Source organism: Saccopteryx leptura, chromosome 1, assembly GCF_036850995.1.
Source record: "Saccopteryx leptura isolate mSacLep1 chromosome 1, mSacLep1_pri_phased_curated, whole genome shotgun sequence".
Taxonomy (NCBI): domain Eukaryota; kingdom Metazoa; phylum Chordata; class Mammalia; order Chiroptera; family Emballonuridae; genus Saccopteryx; species Saccopteryx leptura.
The window spans coordinates 319,593,637-319,605,807 of record NC_089503.1 but is presented as its reverse complement, the minus strand read 5'-3'; the positions used below and the strand labels follow the sequence as shown (position 1 = coordinate 319,605,807).

At 59.1% G+C, this 12,171-nt stretch overlaps 1 protein-coding gene across 2 annotated transcripts; it reads right to left on the bottom strand.

The window, feature by feature from the left end:
• Positions 1-3,229: 3,229 nt before the first annotated feature.
• On the bottom strand, positions 3,230-11,834 carry PANX2 (pannexin 2). Of its 2 annotated transcripts, XM_066358738.1 has the most exons (4): positions 11,218-11,834; positions 10,872-11,076; positions 5,029-6,489; positions 3,230-4,510 (listed from the first exon to the last, which is right to left on the bottom strand). In XM_066358738.1, exons 2-4 carry the CDS (start codon positions 11,065-11,067, stop codon positions 4,167-4,169), a joined length of 2,001 nt encoding a protein of 666 aa, XP_066214835.1. In that variant the 5' UTR covers positions 11,068-11,076; positions 11,218-11,834; the 3' UTR covers positions 3,230-4,166. The 2 variants fall into 2 exon arrangements, with proteins under 2 accessions (XP_066214835.1, XP_066214834.1); XM_066358737.1 differs by lacking the exon at positions 11,218-11,834 and having other exon boundaries at positions 10,872-11,111.
• Positions 11,835-12,171: the final 337 nt, after the last annotated feature.

Here is a 12,171-nt window from a genome sequence, read left to right as displayed (position 1 = left end):
AGCTTCCCTGAAGCTCCTCCCCAGCTCCTGGTACTGCTTGCGGCCCAGCTGCCCTCTTGACTCCTACCTGGATTGGCTCTGGGCCAGGACTCCAGACTCTGCAGAATAGCTGCCCTGTCTTCCCGCCGAGGCACTGATCAGTGGAAGGGGCTCCCTTTATTTTATTTACTTTAAAGATTTTATTTATTGATTACATAGAGGAAAGGGGTTGGAAGGGCCCCCCTCATCTCGCAGTAGTTGCTTTTCATATGTGCCTTGGGGTTTTGAACCAGCAACCTCAGCATTCCAGGTGGATGCTTTATCCACTGGTGCACCACAGGTCAGGCAGGAGGGGCTCCCTTTAAAAAAAGGAAGAGGGAAGGGCTCTCTACTTATGTGCCCTAGGACAAGCCACTCTGGGGCCACTGGCATGACTGTTCCAGCAGGCTGTCCTCTCCTCAGCCTGAAGCTAGAGGACCACCTACCTTGCCCGGGAGGGAGGGGACAGTAAAGCCCACCAGCAGTAAGAGCTGGGAGCTGGGCTTCCCCTTAGGTTCCTGGAAGACATCCCCAGGCTTCTGAGGAGCTGCCCTGGGCCCTGTGCCTTGGAGGGGTCACAGGTTCCCACATCTGAGTCTGCAGGTGGCTCCCTGTGCTCTCACTGATGTGGGCGATAATTCCTTCAGACCAGCAGCAGCACAGGCTGTCTGTCTGCCAGGCTGTCACTGTCTCCCTGGTTCAGCTTCCTGGTCCCCAAGGGGGCTGGCTGGGCTCCAGGTGGCTTCTGTTCTCCTTGGCAAAGGACAGGCACTCTGGTCTATAGGTCTCTGGTCCGTGCCCTCTCTGTCCTGTTCTCACTGTTGACTCCCTTTGTGGTACAAGCTCAGATAATTTCTGTCCCCCTGACTGCCTTGGCCACCTAAACACAGGAGAGCAGCAATGTTTACCAGGTGGTGTGCCATGGTTCATTCTGGAGCACTTGCCTGGGGCCTTGAGCAAGTTGAGCGGCCCACCCACACTGAGCTGGTGTGGTGGGCAGAGGCCTGGCTGTGGGATAGGTTGCAAGGTTTTTCCCAAGTCTCAGAGAGGGACAGTAGCTCCCACTCACCCTGCTGGGCTAGAGGGGGAAAGAGGAGATGGAACAGGAAGCTTCAAAGGACCCTGGAGCCTAAGGATGCCCTCTTGTACTTGCAGGGGCAAGGCAGCATCCCCCCCTCCCCCCGCCCTGCACCTGCAGTGAGATGTTTGCTTCTGTGGGATGCTGATTCAGCAAGGGTCAACAGACACCAAGGGCATTGCATTTACTTGAAAGGACATGCTTATTCTGGATAGGACTTGGCCTGAGATGTCCTGCCTGGCTTTGGCCCAGGGGACAGGTGGGTGGCAGCCTGGCAGAGTGATCTCACTGAAGGGATCCCAGGGAGTCTGTGGCAGGTATGCCCTGGCCCTGCCTGGACCCGTGTGTGTGTGTGAATGTTCTGTGGCCCAGCAGCACTGTGTGCTTGCTGACTGGAGACATGCAGGAGATGGACTGGCCACAGTGCCCAGTGGTACACACCCCTGCAGGACTCTGAGATCTGCAGGGTCTCCACTTTGACTGGACCCACTAGGGTAGGTAGGATGAGTGGAGGCCCAGTGGGGTAGGGATGACCATGCAGGGCTTGACTCTAGTCCCACACAGGGAGGGGTGGAAGGCCCGTGGCAAATGATGCTTCTTGAAACCAGCATGACTTGGGTTCCATGGGTGGGTCACTGAGGCCTCCATCATCTCAATGGAGACAGATGCCAGTGTGGGACCAGTCCTGGCTCCTGCTCGACTCTCCTGTGGGCACAAAGGGTCCCTTCCCATGGATGTGTAGAGATGCCAAGTGCCAACTTGAGAGGCAGCGGGCTGTATGGCCTGGGAGACTGGACCAGGAATGTTCTGGCTTATGTGAATGAGCGCTTTCTGGGGACAGAGTGTATTCATTATGCACTTTTCATTTTCTGATGCTCTGAGATCTGGAGCCTTACCAACCAGGAGAGAGTGCCCCTCCCAGGCTAGTCAGTTCCTAGAGTCAAGAAACAACTTCAAATGCAAACCAGCCAGTCCAAAGCCTGCCTATCCTTCCTCTGTGGGGCTCCTATTTGGGGGCCACCCCCCATTTTTCCTCATCACCTGGTGCCAGGCACCCAACAACCAGGGGCAGCCCCTGTGTTGGAAGCCCCTATTATTCACACAGCCCATTCTCAGCCTGCTCCCTTGTCCTTTCTTCCCTGTGAAACCACAGTAAAGCCTTCTGCACCCACTGTCCCTGCTCCCTCTGCCTCCCAACCCACCTGGTGCCTCCCCTGTGGCACCAAATACAAACTATCATTGCAGTGGTTGGTATCCCCTGATCTGCTGGTCTCACCACACCTGAATAATAGTAAAATCTACATTTCAAATACATGGTGGGATGCAGCCCCTGAGCATGTCCCTGTACAATTGATTGTCTGACTCCTGGGAAGGTCAGCCTGCCTTGCTCATGGTTGCTGGGGGTGGGTGCGGAGGGATAGCCGGGCAGTCAGGTCTGCACATGGCAGGGCTCCCTGCAGGACCCTCCATGCAATGTGAGGCCTATACCTGCCTGCTTTCGCCCATGCAGGTGACTGGCCCCACTGCTTCAGCCATCTGCCTGCGTGGAGGTGTCCCTTCAGGCCCTGAGGGTCACTGACTATGGCTTACAGGGCAGGGCATGTGGTTCCATAGTCATAGTGCACCCACAGGACCAGCTTTGTCCCCACCTGAATCCTGCGTCTGGTGATGAAGACCCCTGTCATGGACCCCTATGATATCAGCAGGACCTCCAGACCACATCAAGGTTGCCTCCTTTGGGAAGCCGTCCTGGCTCCTGCCAGCATTCACTGTTCTTCTGCTCAGTGTACCTGATAGCTCTCTGTCCCCATGCATTGATAGAGAGGCTGACTTTCTGGGGGAAGTGTGTCCTGTCTCTGTTGAGCCTGTGAGCCCTAGAGGGCTCACCTGATCCCTTGTGGCCCAGAGTGTACATGTTAGCCAGAGGCTATTACATGTCAACCTTATGCTTCTGCCTTGCTGTGGGCCAGCTGCAACCCTAAGGGCAAACTGGTAGGCAGCAGGGTACCTCCCATCACCTGTGATGATGGTGGGTCAAAGATGGATGTGCAGTTGAGTGGAAGTACTCGGACACAGGAAGCCTTGGCCAGAGTGCATGCTCCCTGCAGGATGGACCACGTGGGACACAGGTGGTATCAGAATAATATTTATTGATATGCTCGGTGCTACCTTGTTAATACTGTGTCACGTTGTCGCCGTGGCTGAGGTAATAGGGACAGACCTGCCATGCCAGCCCTGGGCTCCCACAGAATGCAGCGTGGGCCCTGGGCCGGAGGGCTGTGGCCTGGACGGGGACGTGGTTATTGCGTTGAACTCCTTTCCTTGCTCACATGCCGGCGCCCACACTTGGTCTCACACACGCTCGCTCACCCGGGCCTGCTCATATACACTTTCTTACACGCTAGTGTCCATTCACGCATGCATGCTCATGTACATGTCCACTTGCACATGGGCACCCTCTCCCTCTGGCCACACTCACTCTCACACCCACACCCACACACACACACATCCTTTGTTTTAAATGCACCCTAAGTCTCCTGATAGTAAAGATACTTGCTAGTTACAGTAACCATAGTAAAGTACAGGTAGTCAGGGTACAAGGAGAAAGTGCATGTTGACCTTAAACCCGAGGGCTCCCAGTCCCTGCAGGGGTGAGCCATGGGCATGGCCCCTTGGGGGTGCCCAGGCCTGTGGTGCCACTGTCCTAGCTTCCTTCCACACCATGGACCCAAGCAGTCCCCCCACAGACCATTTCCTCATGGCCGGCATCCCAGGCCCAAGACAAAATTGACTAAAAAAATAAACTCTTCGTCTCACAGCCGAGCGCCTGATGCAGGGGTGGCCTTTCTGGCTGAGGCTCCACTGGGGTCACAGCCAGCCCCTGGCCCAGCCAGCACCCCAACAATGCCATGGGGGTTGGGAGGGACCGGTGCTGAGCCCCAAGGCATGCGGACGGGAGACTGGGGAGGGCAGTGCTGGGTGAAGCAGAGGCCGCTTCTACATGGGGCTGGGGTCAGCGGCATACCCGTCATGCAGAGGGTCCTGTGGCAGCCCGGGCAGCCCTGTCCCCTCAGAATTCCACAGTACTCACTACTGTCCTTGGCTCATCGAAGGTGGCAATGAGGATTTGCTGGGGCGGGGGTATGGCAATAAGGCTGCCCACATCCGAGGGTGCTCGGGGGCCTCCGTCTTCCTCCTCCCGGGCCTCGTATAGCGTGCTGATATGCAGCAGCGGGTGGGTAGCATTGCGACTCAGGATGGTGAGGGGGTCAGCCTTGCCCAGGCCGGCTGGTGACAGAGGGGCTGTGGCCGGGACAGTGGGGGGTGAGCAGACATGAAATGGGCCCCCAGTGGGAAGTGCAGGCAGGGCAGGCTCTGCTGGGTACAGGATTTCCTTCTCAGGGAGCGGCGCATCTGCAAATGGAAGAGGACAGAAGTGTGTCACATCCATGCAGGTCCACCTATCCACTACTGCTGCCTGCTCCTCATTCCCAGTCCCACCAGGGGCTAGCTAGGGCTCCTGGCTCTGAAGCCTCCTGTCCTCAGAGGGTTTGATCGTCCCTCCCTCAACTTCCTCAGGCCTGCAAGGGGCCAGGTCAGGCCTTTTGCACACAGCTGTCCCCAGGGGCAGTAGTACCCATTCCCAGCACCTTCTCAAGGGCCTGAACAACCTTCCTATCGTGTCTCCTCCAGCCTTCTGGCCCAAGCCTCATCCTGTCCACCTCACAGTGCACTCCAAGCCCCGCCCACACTCACCCCTGAAGTTAGCTGCTTTCGCCCATGCCTGCTTTGCCCCAGCAGGTTCACTCCTTAACCTTCTTTCATATGGTTACTAGGTGCCCGGTCTAGGGAGGGCAGTGGGTGGGGTAGTCCCTTTCTTGGTACAGCATGCAGGGCCTGCTCCTTTCCTCCACCCCTGCCCAGCTGCCTACCTTTGGTGGGTGCTGCAGCCAGGCCCAGCCCACACTCCTCTGCCTGGGACAGGAAGCCCCCTTCCTGGCTGCGGGAGGTGGGCAGGGCGGTGGGCACGGCCTCCGTCTTAGCCTTCTTGGTGCCCAGAATGTAGGGGTGTACGTCCAAGGAAAAGTGGCGGGCGTGCTTCTTGTCAGGGGCGGGGGGCGGGCCGGTGGCAGGGCCCGCATCGCTGCCACCCTTGTAGTGGTGCGCAGCCCGCGCGCCCGCGTCTAGCAGCGGCGCGATGAGCGTGTCGGTGGCTGTTTTGCGGCGCACGGGCTTGGGTTTATCGGCCTTGCTGTTCTCCACACGCATGATGGCCAGCTGCTCCTTGAAGGGCTGAGGCAGCGGGTTGCTGGTGGGGATCCACTTCATCTTCTTGCGGGGCCGCTTGACCACAGGTGGCTCAGCAGCGCCCTCTGGCTCCGCCGGGTCTGCGCTGGGGTCCACGGTCTGGACGCCAGCATTGCGCACGGTGGGCGTGGCGTCGTGGTTGGACTGCGCCAGCGCGGCCAGTAGCTGCCGCACCACGTTGTCATACATGAGGTCGCTCTCATTGGTGATGAAGTCCAGCCGATTGAGGGACTTGATGTGGTCGCGGTTCTCATTGCAAAACATGGCCAGGATGTTGATGTCACAGAACTGGGAGCCATGCCACTGCCTGCGCGTCTTGATGCCCACCTTGTGCAGCTTGTCGAAGATGAAGTTGCTCTTGCGGAAGATGAAGAGGTGGATGAGGTTGACGAGGATGATGAGGTTCATGGAGCAGAGCAGCACTATGTCCACGCCCGCCACGATGCGCTGCAGCTGTACTGACGGCAGTTTGCAGCTCACACGCACTGCTGGGCCCCCGTCGCCTGTGGGCCCGTCCGGGGACGCGCCCAACGCGCAGGTGAACTCATTTTGTTTCTGGGTGGCATAGTAGGTGCACAGGTATGAGATGGGTGCCACGCTGAGCAGCAGGATGAGCAAGTGCCGGGCCAGGTACAGCTTGGCCAGGAAGTTGCTGCGGCCGCGGCGCTCCAGGTATTTCTCGAACAGGTTCTGTTCGGGGCTCTTCTCCTTCTCGGCATTCTCGATGATCTCACGCTTCTCACGCTCCGTAATGCCGGGCCCCTTGGACTGGATCTGCTTCTCGATCTTGGGGGCACGGCCTTCAGCCGCCCGGTGGTAGCAATTGTCGATCTCCTGCAGCAAGAAGTTGAGCTCGGAGGTGAGGCGGGTGGAGGCCAGGAACTCCCAGCCCAGTGCTGGCACGTACATGATGGCTGCAAAGGCCAGCAGTGAGTAGGGCAGCAGCTTGTGCTCAAACAGTGATGGCCATAGGCTGGCATCCACTCCGGGCAGTGCATCCCGCAGCTCCGTCCAGCAGTAGCCGCGGGCATACAGCGCTTGGTCACGGGTGAAGTTGTGTGGGGTGTAGCAGTAAATGGGTTCCTCTGGGGGCAGAGAGGAGATGGGGGCTAGGACTTCAGACCCCTCCCCTGCCGCACGCTCCTTGCCCCCTCCAACACAGGAGCCTGTGCAGACTGCTGTTCCTCAAACATACTCCTCCCCAGCCTGGTAGCTTCCCTCCCCCATGTCCCTGCTGTGTGAGTGGGGGTCATACCCTGGGCACCCCCACATATAGCAGTAGACTGCCCCACAGGTGAGGGTTACAGCTGTGCCCACCTGGACTTGGGGGACCAACCTGCACTGCCAACATTAAACTCCTCTCCCAAGGCCATACGATCTCTGTGTGTACATAGGGAAACTGAGTCCCAGAAAGGAGCAGGACATGCCATGCCCCTCTTCTAGTGGCACAGCTGGACCAGCCCCTATGCCTTGTCCTACCCCTGGTGCCCCTGGCTATCCCCTGAGAGAAGACACCGTGGTTTATGGGTCCTCAGAGCCCTGGGTGCTTGTGGAACCCCATCACTGAGTGCCCAGGGCCAATGGCAGCACCACGGAAAAGTCCTGTTGGAGGAGAAGGGGCACTGGAGGTGCAGCTTTAGGGAGGAACCACTCTGCACCTGTATCTGAGCACACATCTGTACACCGCTGTTCTGAATGCTCCTTGTCCCCAGGCCCTGCCATCCCGTGCACGTCTGAGTGCCCTTACATAGGTGAAGCCCAGTTGATCCATGCTACTCGTGGCATCCTGCCAGCATCTGCCCCTCCTGGCCCCTGGCTCAATAAAGGCTGCTCTTCTAGCTGGCGGGACCCTACCCCAGCCACTCCCCCCGATACCTGGCTCATGGCCCCCACCTTCTTATCTCAGCCCCTCACCCCAGGGGAGGTCCAGACCCTTCCCAGACCCCACAGCCCTAACAGGCCTTTGCATGGGGTGCTGCGGCCCAGATCCTGTGATTAGGTTACTTTACAGCAGGGGTCCCCAAACTTTTACATAGGGGGCCAGTTCACTGTCCTTCAGACCGTTGGAGGGCCACCACATACAGTGCTCCTCTCAGTGACCACCAATGAAAGAGGTGCCCCTTCTGGAAGTGCAGCGGGGGGCCACATGCGGCCCGCGGGCCGTAGTTTGGGGACACCTGCTTTATAGACTGCAGGTGGGTTAGGTTAGGGATCTCAGAGCAATGGGCCCAGTGTGATCACAGGGGTCCTTGTAAGAGGAAGGCCGGGAGGGTCAGAATCAGAGAGAGGTGTTAGAAAGGAGACAGAGGTTGGGCAAGGGCCAGAAGCCAAGCGATGCGGAATCTCCAGAGCTGGAAAAACCTCAGAAGATTCTCCCGGAGCCTTCAGAGGGAATGTTGCCCTGCTGACACCTTAATTTTAGCCTCATAGTTTGATTTCAGATTTCTGAGCTGCAGAACTGTTAGATAGTAAGTTCATGTTATTGTCAGCAACTAAGTTGATGCTTACAGGTGGTAGCTGGCTGCTCCCCCCCACCAGACACCTCTTCCTCAAGCCTCCCCCAGTGGCCTGAATGAACATGTTCCCAGGGCTCTGGGGTCCACATAGGAGGGGGGAGTCCCTCAGAGCTGGGTGAGGTGGGGGCCTCACTTCTCACAGGCTCACCCTGGAGGCACAGGGCCTGTAGCTCCTGGTCCTCAGAGGGCAAAATCCTTGTCTCCTATCCTTTCTGAAAAAGGAAGCAGAGGGACAAATGGCCCTGGGGACACCTGCCCTACGGCAGTTGGAGAGGCACACTGGGTAATACTGGGACCTGATTATTTGGCTGTTTTAGGAGATGGTGATCCCTCACCCCGGCCTGCATAATGTCCAAAGGCCCTGGTAACCCTTCAGTTCTGGCCTCTGCCCTGTCATGGCCACACATGTATGGTTTCTCCATCCATCAATGAGTGATCCATGCGGTGGGGGGTCACTCACAGCAGCAGCCCTGGCCAAGAGCAATGGGGTCCACCTCTCTCTAAGCCTGGGCACACAAGGCTCTGACATTTGGGGAGGTTCTTGGCTAAGTGGCCAGCAATACCTGGTCAGCACCTCACCACACCTCATGGTGCCAGCACATGTTTCCCTCATGTCCCTAACAAGCAAGCCAGGGCACAGAGAGGTCAACTTCCCTGTTCCAGGGCATCCACCCAGGGAGGATCAGTGGGCTGAATCCCAGAGCCCTTGCTCAGGCTGGGCTCCCTGTGGAGGAGGTGTGGGTCTTTTGGGCAGCTGAATGAAGCCTGGGCCTGAGGGCTGGGCTCAGGCCTTTGTAGATGAACTGTGGCCAGTGTCATCAGAATGGGGCCCCAGGGTTCCTGTCCAGAGAGAATAGTGCTGAGAGGCCTCTCCCTCAAGGGCCAGAGCTTCATACCTCACCTCCCTCTTGATCCCCTGTCCCATTTAACCAGTTTCCACATGTTGGCAGGGCAGCCCCTGGAAGTTCACCCTGTGGATATGTGGTTCCCACCTGCAAGGCCCCCTTTCCCTGCACCTCTGTTGTCCTCATGTCTGGGGAAGGGACTACAGGATGCTTTTAAGTTCTGCATGAGGCCCGTGAGACTGCGGGGCACTAGATAGGTGGACCCTGACGTAGCCATTGTCGTTCCCTGGATCCCAATCCAGGTGAGCAAGAGAAGCAGCTAATATTCCCCAAAACCATAGAGGACAAGAATGACAGCCACACAGTGACTCAGAGAGGTATTGAACAACCACTGCCCCCATTTGTTCAGTGACCTGGACCCTAAAGGTCAGACACGGTCCACAGGGAGGGTTTTGTGTCCCAGACCCTGAGCAACAACACTCACGAGCCACTGCTCAGGCCTTACCTTGTCCATGCTCTGAAGGCACCGGGTCCCCTCCCCATACCAGCAGTGGACCCAGGTGGGCATGCATGTTTCCATGTGCAAATACAGGTGGATATCAAGGGGCAGGCGTGCCAGGAACAGGATGCACTTGGGAAGACCCTGGTAGCCCAGCCCTGGCTTGATGCGGAGAGGTGTTGAGGCCCCCAGCTGGCTAAGCTGGACTCGTAGCTGAGAGTGACAGAGTCCTGAGCCTGCCCCTCTGCGCATCTTTAGTGAGAAGACGCTCAAGTCCTAAACCCCGGTAACTGTGAAAGTCACCTTGTTTGGAAACAGGGTTTCTGCAGATTTAATAAAGTTAAGACAAGGTTACACTATAGCGGCCCCAATCCAGTGACTGATGTCCTCCTAAAACAAGGGAACTGTGATCTGGAAGGGCAGGAAGAAGGTGCCCACAGAGAGAGAAGCAAAAAATTAAGTGATATAGCCTCAGTGAAGCCAAGGACTACTGGGCCACCAGAAGCTAGGAGGCAGGAGGGACCTTCCCCTGCAGCCTCTCGGAACTCAGCCCTGCCCACACCTTGATTTTAGACTCCCAACTGTGAGAGAATATAAAGTTCTGCCTTTCTGAGTACCAAGTTTGAGCTAATCTGCTCAGCAGCCCTGGGAACCAAATACATCTGTACCCACCTTGAGTGACATTCCATGCATGGGTAGCACCCACACCTGACGTGGCTGACCTGACACCTGTGCAGGTGTCTCAACCCCAGAAGTGTCTGAGTGGGTGGGCGCTGGTATACCCCTCTCACCCTGGGGTGTGATTCTAGACAATGTCCACCCTCACCTTAGGTATCCCCAGGTCACAGGGACCCCTAAAAGGTAAAGCCTTTGGGAAAGAACAAATGCAGAGGGCACAAACATTGCCAATGTCACTCAGGGGACAGAGCCGCATGTCCTTTCTCTAAGAACCCAACCCCTCTGCCACAGACCGGCACCTCTGGTCCTCAAATATGGTGGATAGATTGGGAGGGGCCTCCGTATACCTGGGCCCTGAGACCCCTTGCCAGCCAAACCCTGGGGGCGCATTTCCGGTCTCCAGCTGCCCACCTCGGGGGAAGCCTCATCCAGTAGCTGACCAGAACCGGCTTCCTTCTCAGGGACCCTCATCGCAGGCCCCATGCCCCCGCCCAACAGCCTGCTCTGCTAGCCTTCTCATCCACCACCTGTAACGCTGGATTTGGGTGTGTTTTTTTTTTTCCCTGCTTACCTGGCCACTCCTCCTTCCCTCAGACCCTGCCCACTCCCCCTCCCTCGTTTCCCCTTCCCACCCCAGACCTGGGTCTTATCTATGCCTGGACAGCCAGGTCCAGGACACGGTCCACCCACGCTCCAGGTCAGCGACTGGAAGGTAAAAAAACAAAACCAACACTTGGAGGAGAGGGATCTGACAGCAGCCGAACGACCCGCGACACATGGAAGGATGGGTGGTATTGAGGGTTTGCTGGGAGACCCTCCTGCCCGTCACCCCGGGTGCCGCCAACACTGGCAGGCCCCGGCGAGGTGGATCAGCGAGGACACCTGCAGACACGCCCCACCCGCCCGCGAGTCCCTCCTGCCAGCCTCACCTGCGAAGTTCTTGGTGAAGACCAGGGTGACCAGCAGGATGGGGACGAGCACGGTGCCGATGGTGACCACGCGGTCGAACGGCAGCTCTAGCTTGAGCTGCAGCAGTAGCGCGGCCAGCGCGCCCGCCTTGTCGTCCTGCGTACCGGGCAGGATGAGCTCGCGCAGCTTCTCGCCGGCCAGTAGCGCCGTCGCCATGTCCGCGGGCTGCTCCAGGAGGTGGTGCATGGGGGGTGGGCGCGGGGCGGGGTGCGGGGGGCGCGGGGACGCTGGGCGCGGGAGGGGCGCTGGGGGGGGTCACGGGGGCGCCGGGGAAGGGGCGCCGGGGGCGGCGGGGGAGGGGCGTACCGCGGGCGCGGGACGGACGGCAGGGTGGGGGGCGCTCCGCCGCCGCCCCCGCGGGCAGAGGTTGGGCCGCCGGGCCCCGCCGCCCCCGCTGGGCTGCAGCCCGGCTGGCCTGGCGCGTCCTCCGGCGGGGGCGGCGGTGTCCCAGGCTGGGGCCGTGGCCCCGCTCCCGCCGCGGGGAGGGGGCTGTTTACCGGCGGCGACTCGCGTCGTGGCTCCGCCCCTCCACCCCTACCCTCCCCGCCACGCAGATGCGGCGCTGGCGATGACTTTGCAGAAAATGTTTAAATTCAATAAAATGAATTAACGAGGAATGATGCCTCCTCACCCCCTAGGCGAGGCTGAGTCGGGGGCTACCCGCTGGGGTGCAGGGCGTCCACGGCGCAGGGGGGAAGGGTAGGCTGAGGCTGGACCCGCGGCATCCCCGACCCCGGTCGCCTCTTGATCTTGTCTTCAAGCATCCTTTTCTCTGCTCGTTAAGAAGACGGGGTTCCTCGTCCCTTGTCCTGCAGTGTCTTCTCCTCGCTATCCAAAGCCTAGTCGCCACTGCGGGCGCCGAGCCGTGGCTCACTCGGGGGTGTTGCGGACACGGACAGAGAACTGGGCACCCCTTCCCCAGTCGGGGCGTCTTCTCTCACCGCCCCCACCGGCGCCCACCGCGCACTCCAGGGTCCCCACATCACCTGCCCGCCCGTTCTCCCGCCCTGACCTCCTGCCGGTCACCCTCCTGCCCGTTACCCCAGCCGTCACTCCCGCCGTGCAGCCCATGCCAACCGTTGGGGTGGGCGCTGGGTGCCTGGTGCTTCTGGCCCCGGCACCCTGTCGCCTTCCTGCCTTTAATCTATCCCCCGATTCCGACACCCCATGCCACCCATTCCCGCCGTTGCCCACAGAACGATTGCGACATTTCTGGGTTGGTCTCAGGAGAGCGCAGCTGCCTGCCAGCAAGACCCGCTG